Source organism: Schistocerca piceifrons, chromosome 2 (genome assembly GCF_021461385.2).
Source record: "Schistocerca piceifrons isolate TAMUIC-IGC-003096 chromosome 2, iqSchPice1.1, whole genome shotgun sequence".
In the NCBI taxonomy this organism is placed as follows: Eukaryota; Metazoa; Arthropoda; class Insecta; order Orthoptera; family Acrididae; genus Schistocerca; species Schistocerca piceifrons.
Genome location: NC_060139.1, coordinates 380,431,900 through 380,453,913, shown reverse-complemented (window position 1 = coordinate 380,453,913; position 22,014 = coordinate 380,431,900). Strand labels below are relative to the sequence as shown.

The window sequence follows — 22,014 nt, the reverse complement described above, 5'->3', positions numbered from 1 at the left end:
CACTGTTGGCTAATAACTGGATCTTATCTTTGCTATTAAAAACACACTGGGCTGTAGTGTTCCTGACATAGTAGGAAACCCTATACTTGCAGGATTTCAGTGCTTTGGCTATAGTCTGTGATACCTTACGTAGAAATGGTAGAATACACCATTTCTTGCAGACAGTGGATGGGGAAGCAGGTGGGGCATAGAGGAGGGGTATAATTTTCCGTTTTTGTTTCCTGTGCAAGATGTGGTCAATAAGAACTGGATTGTAGCCATTGGCTGAGGCAATAAATTTTATTGTATCTAACTCTGCTTTAAAATCATCTCTGGACATGGGGATGGATATGAGACGGTGTACCATTGAGTGGAAAGCTGCATGTTTGTGAGCTATGGGGTGTTGTGAGCAAGAAGGTATTACTGTGCCTGTAGTTGTTGTTTTTCTGTAAATTTTGAAACAATGTGTGTGTGTGTACTGATGTCAATGGTGAGATCTAAGAAGTTTATGGATTTGTTGCCAATTTCCATAGTGAACTGGATATTTTTATGTTGACCGTTTAGGTTTTTCAAAAATGTGCAGCAGCAAACAAAGCCGTTGACGTCGCAAGATACACGTGGATAAAGGATGAAATGAAGAAATGGTATTGTGTTCGTGACAACGTGTGTACACATCTAAAAGTGGTACATATGGCAATCACATCTAAGTTACACCCGTGTGAGTTCGATGTTTTCGATCGAGAACTGGATGTTATGAAAGTTGATATTGAATATGCCTTAACGAAAGACACCACTGCAAAATATATAGTTGCCAATGCACTAAAGAACGAAACCAAATTCGTGTGTAACATCCCACGGTCTATTGACTTTCACACCCTCAAGTCCTTAAAACAGAAATTACAACACCAAGGTATCGTTGCCACAAAATCTGATAAAGGCAACAGCATTGTGCTTTTGAACAAATGTGATTATGTGGATAAAGTTAATGATTTTCTGAATACCACAGGCTTCCAAGTCTGCCCTAAAGACCCTACTAAATTGTTCAAAGAGGATGTTAAATATGCAATCATTTCATGCAAAAGCATATTCTCTGAATTTGAAGTAAAACTGTTAACTAACATGAACCCAATGCCTCCTAGAATGTACGGCCTTCCTAAACTGCATAAACAAGATATTCCTATTCGTCCAGTTGTATCATCATTCACTGCTCCATCTTACAAACTAGCCAGTAAACTTGATGTCCTAATGAAGAGCAAGACTAAATTTAAACCAAAGCATGGTATTTCAAACTCTGTGGACCTAGTAAACAAGTTAAAAGGTATATCTGTCTCACACAGTGATAAATTAGTATCCTTTGATGTCAGCAGTTTGTTTTCTAACATACCAGTAGTAGAATGTATAGACATTCTGACAGAGCTGATGCACAAGTCTAATGTCAATCCTGTGGAATTGAATGACTTGAGACTTGCCACACAGACCTGCCTTGCACAGAACTATTTCCAGTTCCAAGGCACTCTTTATAAACAATTAGATGGCTTAGCTATGGGTTCCCCTCTTAGTCCACTGTTGGCTGAAATATTTATGGACCATTTTGAACAAAATTTTCTAAAAACAGAACCTTTGAGTGCAAACATCAAATACTGGTTTAGATATGTAGATGATGTCCTGTGTATGTGGACTGGTACTACAAGACAACTCAACACATTCTTGAAAAACCTAAACGGTCAACATAAAAATATCCAGTTCACTATGGAAATTGGCAACAAATCCATAAACTTCTTAGATCTCACCATTGACATCAGTACACACACACATTGTTTCAAAATTTACAGAAAAACAACAACTACAGACACAGTAATACCTTCTTGCTCACAACACCCCATAGCTCACAAACATGCAGCTTTCCACTCAATGGAACACCGTCTCATATCCATCCCCATGTCCAGAGATGATTTTAAAGCAGAGTTAGATACAATAAAATTTATTGCCTCAGCCAATGGCTACAATCCAGTTCTTATTGACCACATCTTGCACAGGAAACAAAAACGGAAAATTATACCCCTCCTCTATGCCCCACCTGCTTCCCCATCCACTGTCTGCAAGAAATGGTGTATTCTACCATTTCTACGTAAGGTATCACAGACTATAGCCAAAGCACTGAAATCCTGCAAGTATAGGGTTTCCTACTATGTCAGGAACACTACAGCCCAGTGTGTTTTTAATAGCAAAGATAAGATCCAGTTATTAGCCAACAGTGGGGTATACAAAATCACCTGTTCTGATTGTGACAAATTTTACATTGGTCAGTCAGGCAGAGACATATCAAATAGGCTGGCTGAACATGAACGCAGCTGGAGGTTGCAGAATTCAGACTCTGCATTTGCTGAGCATGTACTGAGTGAGGGTCACAACTACCAGCCAGTGTCCCATGTACTTCACTTAGCAAACAAAGGCCATAAACTCAACCTGCTGGAAGCCCTGGAAATTAACAAACATCTTGCTCACAGTCCAGATCTCATCCTAAATGACCAGACACAACTCAACACTTCCCCTCTCCTAAACTTCATATAATCATCTTTGTTGTTCATTACTTCCCACACCCTCTCTTCCTACATATTCCCATTTTCCTGTAGTCATTAAGTTGTTTTATTTGTTGCAGTTGTCTTTGTATTCCACATATGCTGTAGTTTCAATAGTTAAGGGTTTGCTTTTAACTTGTACTTGTATTACTGTCCATGTTTAACTCCCCTTGTAGTTGTCTCATCAAATACTGTTCATATTTTACTTTGCTCATTTATTTAATGTAAACTGGTATACAGCCACTGCTTTGATTATAAAGTTAATGTTAAAATGCAGTACCACCACACTCTCAAACTGTAGGTTCCCTCAAACACCTCAATTTTCCTGCATTTATTAATTTCTGTTTATCGTATTGATATAGCTTAAGTTCTTCGTGTATTCTGCATTTACATTGACAACTGTCTCTTCTTTTTTAATTGGTTGTGTATCACTCTCCATGTTTCATACCTCTTGATGCAGCCTTGCCTAGTACTAAGTTTATCTTATTTCAATAGTTTTGTTTATCAATAGATACCGTTATGTAGGCATGTTATTCTTATATTGTGCTAAATGTTTTCCTGTCAACTCCATTGTTATTTATGTACTGTTCAGTTTTTACTATTTCATTACAAAGATGTTACTCACTGTATGTTTCTACTTCACTCTAGATGTTTTACTTCTCTTCCAGTGTTGTCTGCTAACATTTAACTTCTTTGGTGATAATACTCAGTAAATGCCTGAAGATGGCCTTGTAAGCCGAAAACCGGTTAGCAATAAAAATAATATTGTAGAACAAAAGCAAACTGGTGCTTTTCATTTATTATTATAATGTTGTTCTACCAAGAACCGACGGAAGATTCTGTTAATAACATAAGTGTTTTTTATTATAAACGAATAAAGGATAACGTGACCAATCACTAAATAGTAACGTCTTTTATTTTTATTTTATTTTTTACGTTCACTTCGTAAGCTTTGCTGCCATCATAGGTTTCTCAGGAGAAATACATCTGTACTAAATATCTGATATGCCATCTGTTCATGGAGTGAAGTTCCGAAACGCAGTTTAATAATAATAAACTAAAAAATAAATAAAAATCTTAAAGTTTAGTAACTAATTCCGTCGTGATTCTCATTTATATTTTAAATAAATAGATACAGAAGCAGCCCACCAAACATGTGTAGCTTGTAACGCATCACATTAACAACGTCCTTACAGCAGACGTTCGTCATTATCCTGGAGGAAATGTCATTGAAGGGCATGTTCACTTTACTGAAATATAACTTATTATTGACCTGATTGTCTTGAAGTTGGCCTCGTTGCCTTCTTATCACAGTATGTCTTAGATCTCCAGGTTTGTCTGTACAAAGAGCTATAGTATTTGAACTGCATGTTATTGAGTTGATGATTTGTTAAACGTCAAATCGAACAGTTTCTTCTTCAGGCTTCTGTGTCCATAAAATCGTAGACAACTGGTTCGCAAGATATGTTTCACAAAAGTTTCCACGTGATTCATCTTTCCGCAACTGAACATTACTATCTTATACTACAGTCTTTCCAATCCTCCATCATGCAACCACTCTTCCCGCCAAGTGCCAACGAGACCAAGCACAAAGATGACATTTGAAACATACAGGTTTAAATGATTTAAGTAGTTGGCAAAAATATTGTTCCGGTTAACTGATACAAAATTTAGCGTAACTTGGTACAATAGATTTAGAGATTTTCATATTAAAACTTCAAAAAACATCCTAATAAAAAATATCCTCATAAAATATAAATAGTTATGCACAAAATAATACATTTTAGCTAACGTAGTTTTGTACCAACTTATCTACTTATCAATGAAATCATAGGTACCCAGTGGTATTAGTGGCTTCAGAATGGGTATCAGGCTTAATTACATCACAATGTACAATACGTTTGACTATTATAGGCACAAATGAAAGGTGCTAGTAGAGGACAGTGAAACAAGCAAATAATCTTCATGAACATAGGTCGAAAAACAATTGGTTTCCCCAATGAACACCTTAAAACAGTCTATTTGGACGATGTTCTTATGGTGAAAGGATGTGTAAACATAAAGTAACTTAAATTGAAAATTTATGCTCTCGCCGATGAAGAACTACAAATTAGTTTGTATTTCGTCAATGTCGGATTGTAATATGGAAATTGTGACTGTTTATGATAAGAAAGACAAATCAAAGCAATTGTCTGGTTCAGTCAGGTTCACTTTATTCCACAACGTGTTTTATGGGGCTATATCTCCATCTTAATATGAATCGAAGGTTTAAATCAGTATTTCTTTTCCTGGATGTGGTTTCTGTGAGTCACTTGCTATCATAACATAACAGTGAAGTCATACATTATTAAGAGCTACGAAATTATCTACACAAAGTCCCAGCAAAAGGACAGTGCATGTCGTTATACGTAAAAATTGTATCGCTGAATGCCACACGTAAACATAAAACAGAAATACATCAAAGAACGTACTGGTATAGAAAAGAATACCTTGTATGCTTGTAAGACCTCTGATTTGTTTTTGTTTTGTGTTTATGCGATATTCGCTAGTACAAATGACATGCAGCGCGCTCTTTGCTGGGCCTTACCGCATTATGATTAAAAGTGACATAATAATAAGTAATAATAAGTATTGAAGTCACGCGTAAGGCAGACAGCTGACTATATCCTAGGAAAAGAAATGCTGATGTAACCTATTGATTCTCCTGAAGACGAGTGTGTAGGTCTTAGAAGCGCTTCGTCAAAGAAACTAAAACTAATTGACACAGTTAGTTGTTTTAATTTTCCCTTTAAAATACTGGTTTCTAAAGGAAAACAGGAATAATTACCAATGTTACCAGCAATAGTAACTCAGTCGCTGGTGGAACATTGATTGTTCTTCCCGTTTTAATTGTCGTCCGACAAAATGTACTTCAACTGCATATTGCAACATACTAATTGATTTTCAGTAGTTCAAATGTGAAACGCCTTTGCATGCTACAAAAAAGTTTTCATCATTTAACTTGTGCACCCAGACGCGTTTCGCCTTAGTTACAAGGCATCTTCTGTGGGTGTCATGAAATATTACATGAAATTTTTTCATTTGCACCCGTAGGTTATCGTTTGCACATCTAAGTTGTAGACATAATACTGTTCATTGAGGTTTTTATAATGAAATAGAAAAGTACTTACAGATCAGCGTCTAATTCAATATTTGTAAGCCAGAAAGTTTTCTTTTATGTAGAACTTGACGTTAATCACTGATCGGAGTTTTAAAATACACATTAGGATTTCATTTATGACTGATATTGAAGTAATGTCAGACAAAACAGCAATGGTTTTCATCAAAAGTAAAGATATCCTTTTCAAATAAATCAAGTTTACGCAGAAAGTTGGGAATTTTAATGCAATATGTGGACAAAACCTTAAAACGGTTCTTCAGTGACAAATAAGAAATGTGCTTTGTGACAGTTAAGCTAACAACGAGAAGTTATACAACTTTAAAAATGAATCAACGGACGTAGGTGCGGAAGAAGAAGAAAGTAGCAATCGATTAACATAGATACTGAAGTAGACAACAAAGTGTATGGCAAGTATGACAAAGCCAAATCTAAAGAACAAAAGTTCAGATTCAATAAGGCAGATACGAAAGAGAACACGAGAGTAAACAGTAATAGGACATGATAGTATGTCAATAAATAAAATATACAACCAACTGGTTTGCACAAGTTTATGTATAATCCATTTCAGTACCACTAAGCGTATCCGCAAGAATTTTGTGAACTCTTGAGACATTTACAGGTTCATTTGAAGTTTTTAAATTATGGGTTGAATTTTTTTGTAGATTGTTATTCGTGGAGAAAACCACCTTACACCTGTCTTTCTTGACGCTGAATCCTATATGGCGCTGAGCACTATGGGACTTAACATCTGAGGTCATCAGTCCCCTGAATCCTATATGATACATTACTTAAGTAAAGTATTGAAATACATATTCCTTTATATCCATCCCCATTCAGACAGTTAACTAGAGTAGTAATTTTTATTAGTTATCGCTTGGAAAATGTTTTCCACTAATGAGGCTTTATATCCTTTATTAAAGGCAAACCAGTGGGGCATTTAACACAAGATATAAGGAACATATGTTTCTATTTTCGTGGAGCATTTATTAACATCTGGACACAATCCAAAAAAGAGTAGACGTAATGACGGTTCTACATAGAGAGAAGAAATGGCTGAAACTTGACGTCTTGGAAGAACTTGAGATCTTTAGACATACCGCCATTTACGACGGCTTCATCTTGTACAACTACAGTTAAAAAACAAAAGTCTCTTTAACGACGTTAAGCCATTTCTCGCAATTATATGATGTTTTGGTTCACGTTTCCGTTCACTTACATTTCGTAAACGTTGTTTTTCTCTTTCCTTTATGGACTCTGTACTTCGTTACTAATAGCACGGCAGACGGCGCTATTCTGTTTTGCAGAATCCTGCACGCTACAATACCTAAGTAAGAATATGAAATTTATTTTCCTTTATCATTATTCCCATTCATGATCGTTTTATTCATTTTATGCTATATATATTGTATTCATTCTATATCTTTTATACATCTTTCTTTTATATTATACGTAGTTTTCTCTGTTTATAACATCTAAACATATATCATCCTGATGTATTATTGTGATAGTCGCGTATTTTATACTGCTGAGTATTTATCACGCTACTAGCTCCCAGTAAGTGGCGTGCTCTACATCCCGTTTGCCTGGCGGCAAAACTGGTAACTACACTTGTCATCCTCTACAGATCCCTCAACTACCACGGACGTTATTCCTTGATATCTTAATGTGGCCTACAATCCTGTCGCTCCCTCTTGTCGAAGTTTTCCACGCTTTTCCGTTCTAACCAATTCTGCAGAGGACCTCATTGTTTCTTATGAGTCCATCTAATTTTCAAAATCCTTCTACAACATCTAACTTTTGCGTGGTGTCTGTTTGTTTTATATCGTGTCTCCCTACCACTTTCCCGCAACGACGCTCTGAGCGTGTTTTTTGGGGAATCGCCTAGTTTGAACCTGGGACCTGTTGCTGGTAAGGAGACGCCAGACCACACATGACATGTAGAGTTCAGAAGAGTTCAGTGAGACTAGCGATGATATAACCAAAATACTTAATGATTTCAGCGTCAGCTCCACTGCACTCCCTGTAAAAGTATCTTAATACCAACTAAATTTAGTGGAAGGGTTCAAGGCTTTCCTATTTTTAGTTAGCTGGCAAAATAACGTCGAAAAAGCAGTTAAGTTTACCATTGGAAATTTTATTCTACTCACAAAATATTGTTTATAAATTGCACTATTGATAAAAGGAAATGTTTTAATACAGGATGGTAAAAACCAACTGCGTTCAACAAAAATGTGAACGAATATTCCCTGAATGGGTTTCCAAGTTCTACAATGGATCGAAGGATGACCTATGCCATATCACATTTATAATCTAGGTTTAAATTAAGTTTCACAAAAGAGAAAACTATCAAAATGGTCTACAGTGACCCTCAGTTATCTTTAATTACTTATCTAACTTGTCGTAAATTACAGTGGCTGATGTGGATTCTCAATAACTATATAACAGAAAAATCATCGCGTTTCAGATTTTTACTTCAAGTGGCAAATGTGAACACCATGAGCTTTAATTGACGATCGACACTAGTATTACGCAAAAAGAGGGTGTATCAGATGAGACTTCTGCAGTTCTGAGTGAAGCTTTATGCGCTATTATGCGGCATCGCGTGCGTTCATTACCTTGTCGGTGTTCGTCAGGGAGCGGCAGGCAGCACGGCTCCGCTCACCTCGCTGTCTCGGAAGCAACTCTCCCCTAACTTCTCCTTACTACAATTTACCGAAGTTGGTTTAAAAAAAACTATCTGGCTGTGTTTTCATCTGACCAATCAGGGTCTCAATGTTAACCTTAAGCTCCGCCTACAAAAATTCTGTCCATCCAATGAGGAACGTTATATTTTTCGTGGTGGGGCAATGTTTTTGAAGTTTGCAACGTAACAGAGACGCGAAAAAGTTTCACGCTAAAACTTGCAGCTGGTGTGGTCCTTTTAGTGTTATCGTAAGATCTATACTGTTCTTCTGGAGGGCTCTATCTTTTAACAAGGGCTGGGGGGGGGGGGGGGTAGTCCTGACGTAACAGAAACGCGAAAAAGTCTCACGCTAAAAACTTGGGGCTGGGGTGGTCCTTTTAGTGTTATCGTAAGATCTATACTGTTCTTCTGGAGGGCTCTAGCTTTTAACATGGGCTGGGAGGTGGTCCTAGCGGTTAGCTGGCGACGTGGGTGTCCCTCCCTTATTGTAGGGCCTTCCAGCTTAACACGGTTCTGCTCTCGGCTTCTGTTCTCGTTTCTCCCCTCGGAACTGCGTCTGTCTCACGGTGGGAAGGTATGACATGCATTTGGGCATTCTTGTGTTAGTCTGTGGTATTCCATTTGCTCACTCGTTACTCGTATTGCTTTGGTTAATTTAATGTCACGATTTATTCGGAGCTATGTGACATACTACTGGATTTGCTTATCATGTCAGGGTTTTCATGGGAGGTGTTGGATTTGCCTGACACCTTACAAACACCACCTCCCAAACCCTTTTCGATTCTCTCCTTTTATAGTTCCCACACTGTCCACGATTCACGTTCGTATAGCGCTTCAAACGTACTTTGTCATAAATTTCTCCCTCAAACGAAGTCCGACCTTAGATACTAGTAGCTTTCTTTTGGCAAAGAATGCTCTCTTTGTGCTGTTCTGTTTTTTATATCCTTCTTGCTTTGTCCGTCATGTGCAATTTTGTTTGTAAGGTGAGATAATTCCTTCACTTCTAGTATTCGTAATTAGAATTATATATTAATACCTTCAGCTGCTGACGGGCGTTGATATATATCAAAGGGAACAGGTGAAAATGTGTGCCCTGACAGGGAGTCGAACCCGGGATCTCCTGCTTACATGGCAGACGCTCTATACATCTGAGCCACCGCGGCCACAGAGGACATGTCCGAAAGACCAGACACCATATCCATATAAGCATCTAGTATTCGTGGTCCACAACTGTAATGCCAGCCATGTTTATCGCTAGTCTCATTTCTGCTATACTCCATTACTCTCGTTTTTCTTCACTTTACGTTAATTCATAGCGTGTGTCATTATAACGTTCGATATGAAATGAGGCTCCAATGCCTGTGTTGTTAAGAACAGGGCATTGTTCTTCTTAACAACACAAGCACTGCAATATCGTATTTATCCGACAGTATCCGACAATAAGTTAAATTAAAATGTGCTCACATCTACGGGAATTACATAACGTGTCGCCTGTATGGGAATTACATAATGTCTGTATGATTACGGGTTGTGAAGCAGGAACGACGGCATGTGGCAGTTTGTGTCTGAGCGTGCGTCGTGCAGCGATAGACAAAGAGGTTACAGCGACCGTTCGCGTGAGTGGCAAATTCGTATTCGCGTTCCGGTCAGGCACAAATTTTTACTGTCATATTTTATAACGTTTCCTCCATTCTGCTGGTTCCGTAGCTTTTCTTAACTTTCACTGAGGATAACGAAGTCATGAGCGAAGCTCATCAGTGATACGTTTTCACTCTGAAATTTAATCCGACAGGTGAACCTTTCCTTTAACTTCGTCACAGCTTCTTCGATGCATAGATTGAACAATGAGGGAGAAAGGCTGCATCCCTATCTTACAACCTTCGTTACTCTATCACTTCGTTCTTCCATTCTTACTTTGCGTTCTTCGTTCTTTTTTATGTTATATATTACCCTTCTTTCCTCTAGCATACACCCATTTTCCTGAAAATTCTGGACATCGTGGACTATTTTACATTGACGAATGGTTTTTCTGTGAACGTGTCTTGATTTCTTAAAGTATTTCTTCGATTACCAAGCGCAACGTGATAACTCGCTCTCTTGCGCCTTTACCTTTCCGAAAGCCGAACTGATCATCATCTAACAAATCCACTATTTTCTTTTCCACTCTTCTGTGTATTAATTTTAATGGCAAATTAGATGAATGAACCCATAATCTGGTTGTACAATAGTTCTCGCACTTACATGCATTCGGTAAGCCTAATGGTAGGTCTCCAGACGCACAGAATGTACAAAATAACTTGAGTTGTCATTTGGTTGCCGCTTCCTCCAATAATTTTAGAAATTGCGAAGCAATGTTATGTATACTTTCCACCATATGAGTTGTCATTTGGTTGCCGCTTCCTCCAATAATTTTAGAAATTGCGAAGCAATGTTATGTATGCTTTCCACCATATTTCATCGGCAGTCTTTGAAAGCTCTGTTATATCCTCCCTAATATTGCTTCCCCTGTCTCTTCCCTATCGACTCCCCTTTCTTAGTTAATCTCGTCGTCTGACAGTTACTGCCCCTCATAGACGCCTTCCAAATACTCTTTCCACCTATACGGTCTGTTCTCTACGTTTAGCAGTGCAAATGCTCCTGTGCTTCTTTCTTGACGCCTTTGCTGTTAATTTTCCCGAACGCTGATTTGACTTATGCTGAAACTGTCCTTCAGACGACCATGTCTTTGTCGATTTCTTCACGTGTTGCCTGGAGCCTTTTCGCTTTAGCTTTCCTGCACTTACTGCTTATATCATTCGTAATTCATTTATACTACTGTGTACTTCTCTTTTGCTGAGCAATTTTGTACTTTCTTCTTTGTCTATCATCTGAAATATATCTTCTGTTATCCAAGGCTTCTTCGCAGTTACCTTCCTTGTGCCTATCCTTATCTGTCCAAGTTCTGCGATTGTCCGTTTGAGAGATGTCCCACTCCTCTTCAAGAGAAGTACCTTTTGCAGTCATTATAGCAATATCATCATTCCACTATCCTTCAGTGTACTTCTTCTTTACCACCTCATTCTTCTGGGTGATTTTCTTAAAATTTACTCTATTTTTCATCAGTCTGACTGAGTATTTACTTCCCCTGTGTACGCCTTGTAATCAATGTCTGATTACATAATCTCTGTCTGACCGTGGTGTGATTCAGCTGGAACCTTCCCGTGTCTCTAGGCCTTTTCCAACAATACCTCCTTGATCATTTATAACGTCAACGCTATATACGTATTGTAGCAGTGACCATGTTCAAGATACCATGTTTGTTACATAATGTATTTAAATATTTACAACGTAGTGTACGAATTTGTTTTACGTGATGTAATGGTTGTGCATCTGTTTCAAGAAGACAGAGGCTAGCTGGTGTACCAGTTTTATAGGTACCATACTTTTCATATAATAATTATATGATGTATCGTAATAAGTACAAGCAGAGAATTTGGGTCTGATAGGAGGTGTTTTAGGGTTGTCTGTGCGGTTGTGGTCACTACTGTGTTCGGATGATGTAGTAGTCAGCACATTTGCCTTGTAAGCAAGAGACCTAGGTTTGAATCCCAGCCTGCCACAAATTTTCAACTTGCTCCATTGATATTAACCAATGCTCACTGGCAGCTAATGTCTTTAATTCCTCTTTGTGTTGATTCATAGTGACTGCATTATCAAAATGATGTCTGTTCTTCCATATATGTCCTAAAGAACAGACACCACATACGTACTATAGTACCTAATTTTTGTTGTGATACTTTTACCAAAATTGTATGTACTACTGACAATGTAATACGCCAGTCTTGAATGCAAGGACTTCAATGCTATTCTGTACATACATTACAACTTTGTGCCTACCATATAAATAGACTGAGTATGCTCCACTGATTCAGTTGTGTTCTGGACTAGGTAATCTCAAGCCATAGTTCAGCCAGTTCGTGACTGGATAAGGACTATTGTTGTCACTGATGTTTATCGCCATTGTTTCAATATTCATGCTTTTATTAACAGGCCCACTTACCGTCACAGCACTTAATAGATGTATGGGCCAATGGTATACACAATTATGAAATTTTAAAATAAGTATTAATGATACAACGTTATAATAGTGTTACATATGTCTCTTCTGTATGGTTTTATTATGTACAGGGTGAGCACAAAGTCTTGCCCTGATTATAACAATTTATCACAGATTAACTGTTTGACATAATAATTTAAACTTTATGCCATTACATAGATTAGTGTTACTAGTGTTTTTAAGACCACTTACGTTAGTAAACCTCAACACGTGATCCCGTGGTAGCTCGGAGGATGTCGAGGCGGTATTCCAGTTGTTCTGTCACAGTACCCACAGCAACTTGTATCCTAACCTTGAGTTCGTCGACTTCAGCAACTGGTGTGACGAAGACTCTGTCTTTGGTATAGGCCCAGAAAAAGTAGTCAAGAGGCGTAATGTCTGGAGAGGTGTAATGTCCGGATCGGTGGATTGGAAGGAAAGGTCCAACACCCTGGCCACCCCGCTCTCCACACATTACGCCCCTTGACTTTCTTTCTGGGGCTATATCAAGGACAGAGTCTTCGTCACACCAGTTGCTGACGTCGACGAACTCAAGGCTAGGATACAAGTTGCTGTGGGTACTGTGACAGAACACATGTTACGAAACACCTGGCGGGAACTGGAATGCCGCCTAGACATTCTCCGCGCTACCAAGGGAGCACGCGTTGAGGTTTACTAACGTAAGTGGTCTGACAAACACTAGTAACACTAACCTATGTAACGGCATAAACTTTAAATTATTGTGTCAAACAGTTATCCTGTGATAAATTGTTATAATCAGGGAAAGACTTTGCGCTCACCCTGTAGGACATCCAGATATACTCAATGAAGACATACTGTTTGAACTAGGTGCAGGACAGTAAATTCACCAACTTTGTGGTGCTTGTACAAGAAAATGTGTAGACTTGCCTAGCTGACAAAGTGTGCAGTGTGGTGTGGTGTTGTCGCAGGGGCCGAGGCGAGCAGCGAAGGCAGCGCGGGCTGGTGGCGGCCCACCATGCTGCTGCTGCTGCTCGTGCTACTGCTCGTCATCTTCGTCCTCATCTCGGGCATCCTGCTCTACTACAACTGTACGTACTCACCCACCTACTGCAACTGTGTGCACTCGCAGCTCTGCTAAAACTCTACCTACGGCTCTGCTCAACAGCAGGTCTTTACAAGCAACTGTACAGGTCCAATTTCTCTACTACAAGTTTAAAATACCCAGTTTCCCATCTTTACAATATCCAGTTTCCCTACTATCACTTCAAATTATTACAGCTCGGTCACGAGATACCTCCTAATATCATTTCGGACCTCCTTTTGCCCGGTGGAGTGCACCACCTCGACGTGGCATGGACTCAACAAGTCGTTGAAAGTCACCTGCAGAAATATTGAGCCATGCTGCCTCTATATAATTGCGAAATAGTTGCCCGTAAAGGATTTTCTGCACGAATGGACATCTGAACTATGTCGTACAAATGTACGATGGGACTCTCATTGTGCGATCTGTATGGCCAAACCGTTCTCTCGAATTGTCCAGATGTTCTTCAAACCAATCGCGACCACTTATGGCCCAGTGACACGTCACTGTTATCCACAAAAATTCCATCGTTGTTTGAGAACATGAAGTCCACGAATGGCTGCAAATGGTTTCTCCAAGTAGCCGAACATAACAATTTCCAGTCAATGACCCATGTAAAGATAGCTAACTCCATTATGGAGCTACCACCAGCTTGCACAGTACCTTGTTGACAACTTGCGTCCATGGCTTCGTGGGGTCGGTACCACACTCGAACCCTATCGGCAGATATCACCAACTGAAATCGGGTCTCATCTGACCAGGTCACGATGTTCCAGTTGTCTGGGGTCCAACCGACATGGTAATGAACCGAGCAGAGGTGCTGCAGGCGATATCGTCGTGTTAGCAGAGGCACTCGCGTCGGTCGTCTGCTGCTATATCGCCCATTAACATCAAATTTCGGCGCACTCTCTTAACGGATACTTTCGTCGTACATCTCACATTGATTCCTGACATTATTTCACGCAATATTGGTTGTCTGTTAGTAGTAACGACTCTACGAACACGCCACTGCTCTCGGTCGCTAAATGACGGCCGTCTCCACTGAGTTGTCCGTGATGAGCGGAAATATATGAAATTTGATATTCTCGGTACGCTCTTGATACTATAGATCTCACCTCATTGATTCGCTGTCCGCCCCTGGTAGCTCAGCGGTCAGCGCGATGGAATGTCATACCTAACGGCCCGGGTTCGATTCTGGGCTAGGTCGAAGATTTTCTCCGCTCAGGGACTGGGTGTTGTGTTGTCCTTATCATCATTTCATCCCCATCGACACGCGAGTCGCCATAGTGGCGTCAACTCGTATGATTTGTACCAAGCGAATGGTCTACCCGACGGGGGGCCCTAGCCACACGGCATTTTTTTTATTTATTGATTCCCTAACTATTTCCGAATTGGAATGTCCCATGCGTCTAGCTCCAACTACCATTCCGCTTTGAAAGTCTGTTAATTGCCTTCGTGCGGCCATAATCACATCGGAAATCCTTTCACATGAATCACCTGAGTACAAACGACAGCTCCGCCAATGCACTGCTCTTTTATACCTTGTGTACGCGATACTACCGCCATCTGTATATGTGCATATTGCTATCCCATGACAATTTTTTCACCTCAGTCCACTGACACCTCAACTAAAATATTGTGTGCCCGTAGTTTTACTACAATGGTACTTACCCATTATTCCATTATAGCGTTATATACTCATAGGTCTATTGAAACTACACAGGATGATATTGTTAAATGGGGGCAAACTATAGGAAACGACCGCTGAGACGATAATGAGCAGAAAAGGTCATGCGGACGTTTGGCCGGTAATACGTTCCTAGGGAGGTAAACTGTGTAGTTTCCAATTACTGAAAGCACATTTCAGAATACACCAGAAAGTAGGGATGTTTTATCTATACCAGTGTTTTAACTGCACTCTCAAGAGGGCTTTGAACTGGAGACTATAATCTAGCAGCGACATTGTCCTTTGAACCACCAAAGAGAGAGGGAAAGTCGGAGTGAACCTGCAGGAACTGCAAATATGATTCACCATTGAAGCGTCGTAGAAGGATAACTGGTCCCACGAGACGGTCGGCAGTTACCCTAAAAACACCAACGCGTTTTTCATAACGCCTAACTCCATGGCAGGGATAGGGCGGAATGTTTATTTCTATGCCCACCACAAAAAGTTTAAAAAAATTTTGCTTTTTGCTGTTTATTTTTATTAAAAAATACCTTTTAAATAGCTACTGATGTATAAGTGCTGTCCAGAAGCTGACAATATCCTTTACCGCAATCTTAACAAAACCAAAGCATTTTCCATAATGTGTTCAGCATGGGGAGAGGTACAGACTTTCAAAGGGGAATGGTAGTTGGAGCTAGTCGCATGGGACATTCCTGTTCTGAAATCTTGAGGGAATCAATATTGCGAGATCTGTAGTATCAAGAGCGTGCCGAGAATATCAAATTTCAGATATTACCACTCATCACGGACAAAAAAAATAAAAAATACAAATTTCGTTAACTGCCGTTCACTTTTATTCACAAAACATTTTTAAATGTGCATGGTCGTGCAAGAAGGGTCCTGAACCTGAAAATATGAATGTGACATTTGTTGCGAAAAGTCATATTCACTATTAAGACAAATTTTTGGGCTGAGTTTTACCAAAAAAACTTAAAACAGTTACAAAATCTATTAAATCATTAAAAACAACAAATACTTCTCCAAAATTTTAAAATATAAACACATTGCTAGATTACAATATTTTCGAAAGGTGAGCATAAAGTAACCTCACCCCTCCCCCTCTTGGTATTCCGAGGGTTAAGGCTAAATCGATGCTCATTGTCTGCGGTCACCCCATCGTTGGGATCCTCCATAGCCCACAGGTCTGTGTTGTGAAGCTTGTCGATACTGCCCTTCGTAAAGGTAGCCTCGTCTCTGTATACAATGAATGACAGAAATATCAGCACCAGTGTGGTCTGTGTGTCAAACCAGAGACAAAAACGTAACTTCAGAGGCAAGTCCGTACGCAATAAAGCCTGCACACATTGGAAGTCACACTGGTAGTGACTGCCATCGACGAAAATGTTGCACAGACTTGCCTGGCTCACTCCCTGCTAGCGCTTCACCTGCCTAGTGTTGATAACGAGGTCACTGCCAAAGATCTTCGATCTCCACTGTCAACTGGATGCACCTACCTCGGAAAGTATTTCCGACCATACGTCCATATGACATTTCTTGCTGCTTGTGATTCCAGGGATCGTTTCCAGAAGTTTGTTGCCATTTAGCAAAATCACCAAGTGTACAGTCACTACTACAACTAAACTGTTCTATTTAGTGACAATTAAAAGATGTACCAGGGTGGTATTGATGGTAATTAGCGAGTTTAACATCCAATATGTGACACAGCGATAACTAGTTTGGAATGGGTGTAATTTGTTCCCAGTTTGTGGGGTGTTCGCATGTAGATGATATAAAATTTCAGGGATGATGGAGAAGGGGAAATGTACAAATCTGAAATAAGGAACTCTGGATCACAAATGCTCGAATAGAAAATTATGAAGAGGGAACATGTGGTACATCTTTGTCAGTACCATATGAGAACTTACGAATCATTGTTTGCACGATCTAATATATTTATTATGAACGTACTTTTGAACACTGTAAAGCACAGGACGAATGAAAACTCCGCTATTGCCGATGGTCTGATACGAGCGCTGACATGCTAAGTCCTGACGTCGAGATTGCAGTCTATATAACAGCAGCTGAAGTGCCTTTCGGTATAATTCTTCTGGGTGTTTGATCGTGTCATACGTGATAAAGCTATGGGTACCCTCTCTTGCTGGCAGACTTCATCAGTATGAGTACTTCTGGCTCGTGGTTGCTGCTTTAAATTTATTATTTAGCAATTTCTGGGCATTTTGAGATGCCATTTTTTGAACTGTTCTCCTCAGTAGATCCACAAGTAGCTGCCACTGTGATCTAGCCAATCTGAAGATTTCGCAATTCTGTAACTAGTAACCATGACCATCGACAAAAACTTTCATGAACATCTACTCTTTGTGCCAGTACTTGTGAAAGTAGAGTTTCAGCTATGCGCAACGGTGCGAGCTTAACGCGGGAGGGCTGGTTGCCACAGGCAGCCACTTGCCGTAATGTGCTGCGGCGGCATTGCGCCACGGCACCCGTTTACACGCTGCATCCTGCCTGTTGGGCGGTGACGAGCCGGTTGCCGAAATCAGCGACGCTTCGGCACACGGCGCGCGTGACGTTCGCGTCAGCCACACCATCAGAAATCCGTTTTGGCTCTTACAAACACAGGCCGTCCCACCAGGCCGGTTGTTCAATCGATGGGTCTTCGAGTTGGCGTCCTCTATAGTGAAGGTTTCCACCACGCATCCGCCTTCGCTCCTGACAGTACCACCTGCTCGAGGGTCTAGCCGCAGCGCTGATGGGCCCTTCTAGCAACTGAGCCACTGGTCGTTCGCCAGAGCCGGACGTTTCCAGCCAGAGATAGGTCCACGTCTCGTACTCACATTCCTCCCTCTGGGCCATCCACCAAACAGACAACCGAGCAAACCAAAGATATCTTGCACAACCACTGATCCACAGCCGGCAGCCCGAGTATGCTGATACTGCCAAACCCTAAATCGCCATGAAGAGCTGGACATAGTCACAGCCAGCTCTATCATCACTAGGCTCCATGCACCAACGTCCGGGAGCACCATACCTGAAGCCCGCCTGACGTGAGCACAAGCCTCCAACAAACACCGAAATACACTGACGGAAAAAAATCGCAATACGAAGAAGGAGTTGTGTGACATAAACGAAAGTTTTCTAATCTGGAGGATGATGTCTATTCCATTTTCGCGATAGTCGCATAAGAGTGGCTCTAGTAGTCCCACTATCAGGATGCAGATCAGGTTTGCTTTAACTACACGTTGTAACGGTCGTAAGCGTTAGTTACCGTTGAGATAGGACGTGGTGAGTTAATGTTAGTCAAGAATGTCTCTAAGCTGACAAAGAGGTCATAATCAGTATCTCACTGAGTTTGAACGAGGTCGTGTAATAGGACTACAAGAAGCTAGATGTTTCTTCTTCGATATCGCAGAAAGACTTGGTAGGAATGTAGCCACTATACAAGATTGCTAGTAGCGGCAGTCACGAGAATGTCCAACACAACTAGCCCTTTATTCTCATGAAGTAATGAGTGCTGTCGACAAAGGATCTCAGATCGATTCCATATTCATAGATTTCCAGAAGGCTTTTGATACTGTTCCTCACAAGCGACTATTAATCAAATGCATATGGAGTACTGTCTCAGTTGTGTGACTGGATTCGTGATTTCCTCTCAGAGAGGTCATAGTTCGCAGTGATAGACGGTAAATCATCGAGTAAAACAGAAGTGATATCTGGCGTTCCGCAAGGTAGTGTCACAGGCCCTCTGCTGTTCCTGATTTACATAAACGATCTAGGTGATAATCTGAGCAGCCCCCCTAGATTGTTTGCAGATGACGCTTTAATTTACCGTCTAGTAAAATCATCAGGCGATCAATTCCAATTACAAAATGATCTAGAGAAAATTTCTGTATGGTGCGAAAAGTGGCAATTAGCACTAAACAAAGAAAAGTGCGAGGTCATCTACATGGGTACTAAAAGAAATCCGATAAATTTTGGGTATACGATAAATCGCACAAATCTAAGGGCTGTCAATTCGATTAAATACCTAGGAATTACAATTACGAGGAACTTAAATTGGAAAGACCACATAGTCGCATAAGACTGGCTTTATTAGCGCCACTATCAGGATGCAAGTCAGGTTTGCTTTAACTACACGTTATAACGGTCGTGAGCGTTAGTTACCGTTGAGATAGGACGGGGTGAGTTGATGTTAGTCAAGAATGTCTCTAAGATGACATAGAAGTCATTATCAGTACCTCACTGAGTTTGAACACTGCGCTTTGTTGGCAAAACACTTAGAAGATGCGACAAACCCATTAAAGAGACAGCCTACAGTACACTTATCCGTCCTCTGCTGGAATATTGCTGCGGGGTGTGGGATCCTTACCAGGTAGGATTGACGTATGACATCGAAAAAGTGCAAAGAAGGGCAGCTCTTTTCGTGTTATCGCGCAATAGGGGTGAGAGTGTCACTGATATGATACGCGACTTGGGGTGTCAGTCACTGAAAAAGGACGGTTTTCTTTGCGGCGAGATCTATTTACGAAATTTCAATCGCCAAATTTCTCTTCCGAATGCTAAAATATTTTTTTGACACCCACCTACGTAGGAAGAAATCATCATCATAATAAAATAGGAGAAATCAGAACTCGAACGGAAGGATTTAGGTGTTCCTTTTCCCACGCGCCATTCGAGAGCGAAATGGTAGAAAGTAGTATGAAAATGGTTCGATGAACCCTCTACGAGGCACTTAAGTGGGAATTGCGGAGTAACCATGTAGATGTAGATGTAGATGTAGATGTAGAAGTAGAAGTAGAAGTAGAAGTAGAATGTACAGTAGAAAGAAGACCGGGCTCTAGATGGCCACGTGGCACTACCGAGAGGCAATACCTTGTTCGGCGTATGTCTCTGGCACATCGAACTGCCTCTGCAGCAGCAATTTGAGCAGTAGTTGGCATCACCGTGACACAAAGAACTGTTACAAATAGGATACGTCACAGACAGCTCCGAGCCAGACGCCCTGTAGCGTGAATTCCACTGACCCGAAACCACCTCCATTTTAGATTTCAGTAGTGTCAAGCGAGCTGTCATTGGATGGCAAGGTACGTCTGTTGTGTCTTCTGATGAAAGTTTGTTCTGCTTCGGTACCAGTGATGGCCATGCGTTGACTGGAATAAGGTAAGTTGTGGGCCAACCTCTCGGCGTGGTAGACACACTGCGTGCGATTTAGTATCAGAACTGGAGCACTCTCATAGTTATCCCACGCACCTTGACTGCAAATTTGTACTCAGTCTGGCGATTCTACCTGTTTTGCTGCTACCGGGGGCAGTTTTCCAACATGATAACGCTCCTTAACAAACCGCTGCTGTAACCCAGCATGCTCTACAAGTGTCGAGATGTTGCCTTGGCCTGCTCGATCATCAGACCTGTCTCCCGTCGAGCACATATGGGACATCACTGGACGAGAACTGCAGCGTCACGCGCAGAGAGCATTAACAGTCTCCGTATTCACCGATCAAGTGTAACAGGCATGGAACTCCATCCTACAAATTGGCATCCTGTACATGTTGCTTGTTTGCATGCTTGAATTTAAAATTCTACTGGTAACACACTTCATATTTGCAATGGCTTATGTCGCACTTACATTAACCTGTGGTCTTGCAACGTTAATCATTTAAATTTGTTACCTATAAAAACGTATTCCCGAAATTTCATTATTTAAGATTAATTAATTTTTTGGTGTTGCTTCTTTTTTCGTCACTGTAAATAAAGGCTACTAATGACTTTGATACGATTTTGACTCAGTCTGACCACTGACCTCCACTTGAGAAAACCCAAACCATTTTAATGTGTCAGTAATGAAAGGAAAACTGCGATGTGTACTATCTGACACTAAACCATATTTGAAATGGTATTTTTAAAAGCAAGCGGAACCAATCATCTCACTGATTGCAAGTGACATTTTTTCAGCTAGATATTAAGAATGTGTTATTCATCATTCGCCAGTTTAAAAATACAACAGTGGTATATCACTGCCTTCGGATCGCTGAATCCGTAGCCTAAGACCATCGCAGTCATAAACTTCACTGACCGACACTAGAAGGCGTCAGAAGGCTGTCACATAGGCGGAACCGCTGACGTCATGTTGCTAATGTAACTCGTCGTCTAGCTGAGCGCACTCACTTGGGACACTACTGTGTTCCTTACTTACAACTCTCGCTGATGCCGTACTCTATCTAGCTGTGATTTATGACACTCTGTGGTTGTGAACCATTTAGGCGGTAACCACACGGTGTGGCTTCAAGTGCTACGGAATCGTCTGTGAAGATCGAGGTCCGCAATACACGAAAATTCATAATCATAAATTTTCTGGACTGTATGTATGGAGTTAGGAATTACATGAGACTAGGAGAAATTATTTTATACTTTTTAGTCCGATTTAAAAAAAATGGTATATGAAAAATTCATTTTCATTTACATAATTATTTTCTTCTTTATAGTTTCAATCGATCTCAAACATTTTGATGAGATTACGAAAGAGGCATGTGGTAAAGTTCACATTTATTTCAGCATCTCTTCTCCCGACTCAACCATTATAATACTTCCTCCTACGTATATGTCGCATAAAGACCAGGAAATTAAAAATCATAGAGATTCGAGGTCACACGGCGGCTTACCACACTCGTTCTTCCCGCGAACCATCGCGACAGGAACAGGAAAAGAGGAAAATGACAGCCGTAGACAAAGTGCACTCCATGGCACACCAGATGAGAAAGTGAGTTAACATTGCATTGTCACCAGTTCTGAGGTAT

The 22,014-nt window shown here is 40.6% G+C and overlaps 1 protein-coding gene across 1 annotated transcript in view; it reads left to right on the top strand.

Annotated features, from left to right (window-relative positions):
* The window catches only part of LOC124775413 (agrin-like), a 328,642-nt gene that overhangs the window by 4,724 nt on the left and 301,904 nt on the right, over positions 1-22,014 (top strand). The window contains exon 2 of the mRNA XM_047250246.1: positions 13,427-13,546. Coding sequence (XP_047106202.1) covers positions 13,427-13,546 — 120 coding nt within the window. The remainder of the gene's footprint in view (positions 1-13,426; positions 13,547-22,014) is intronic.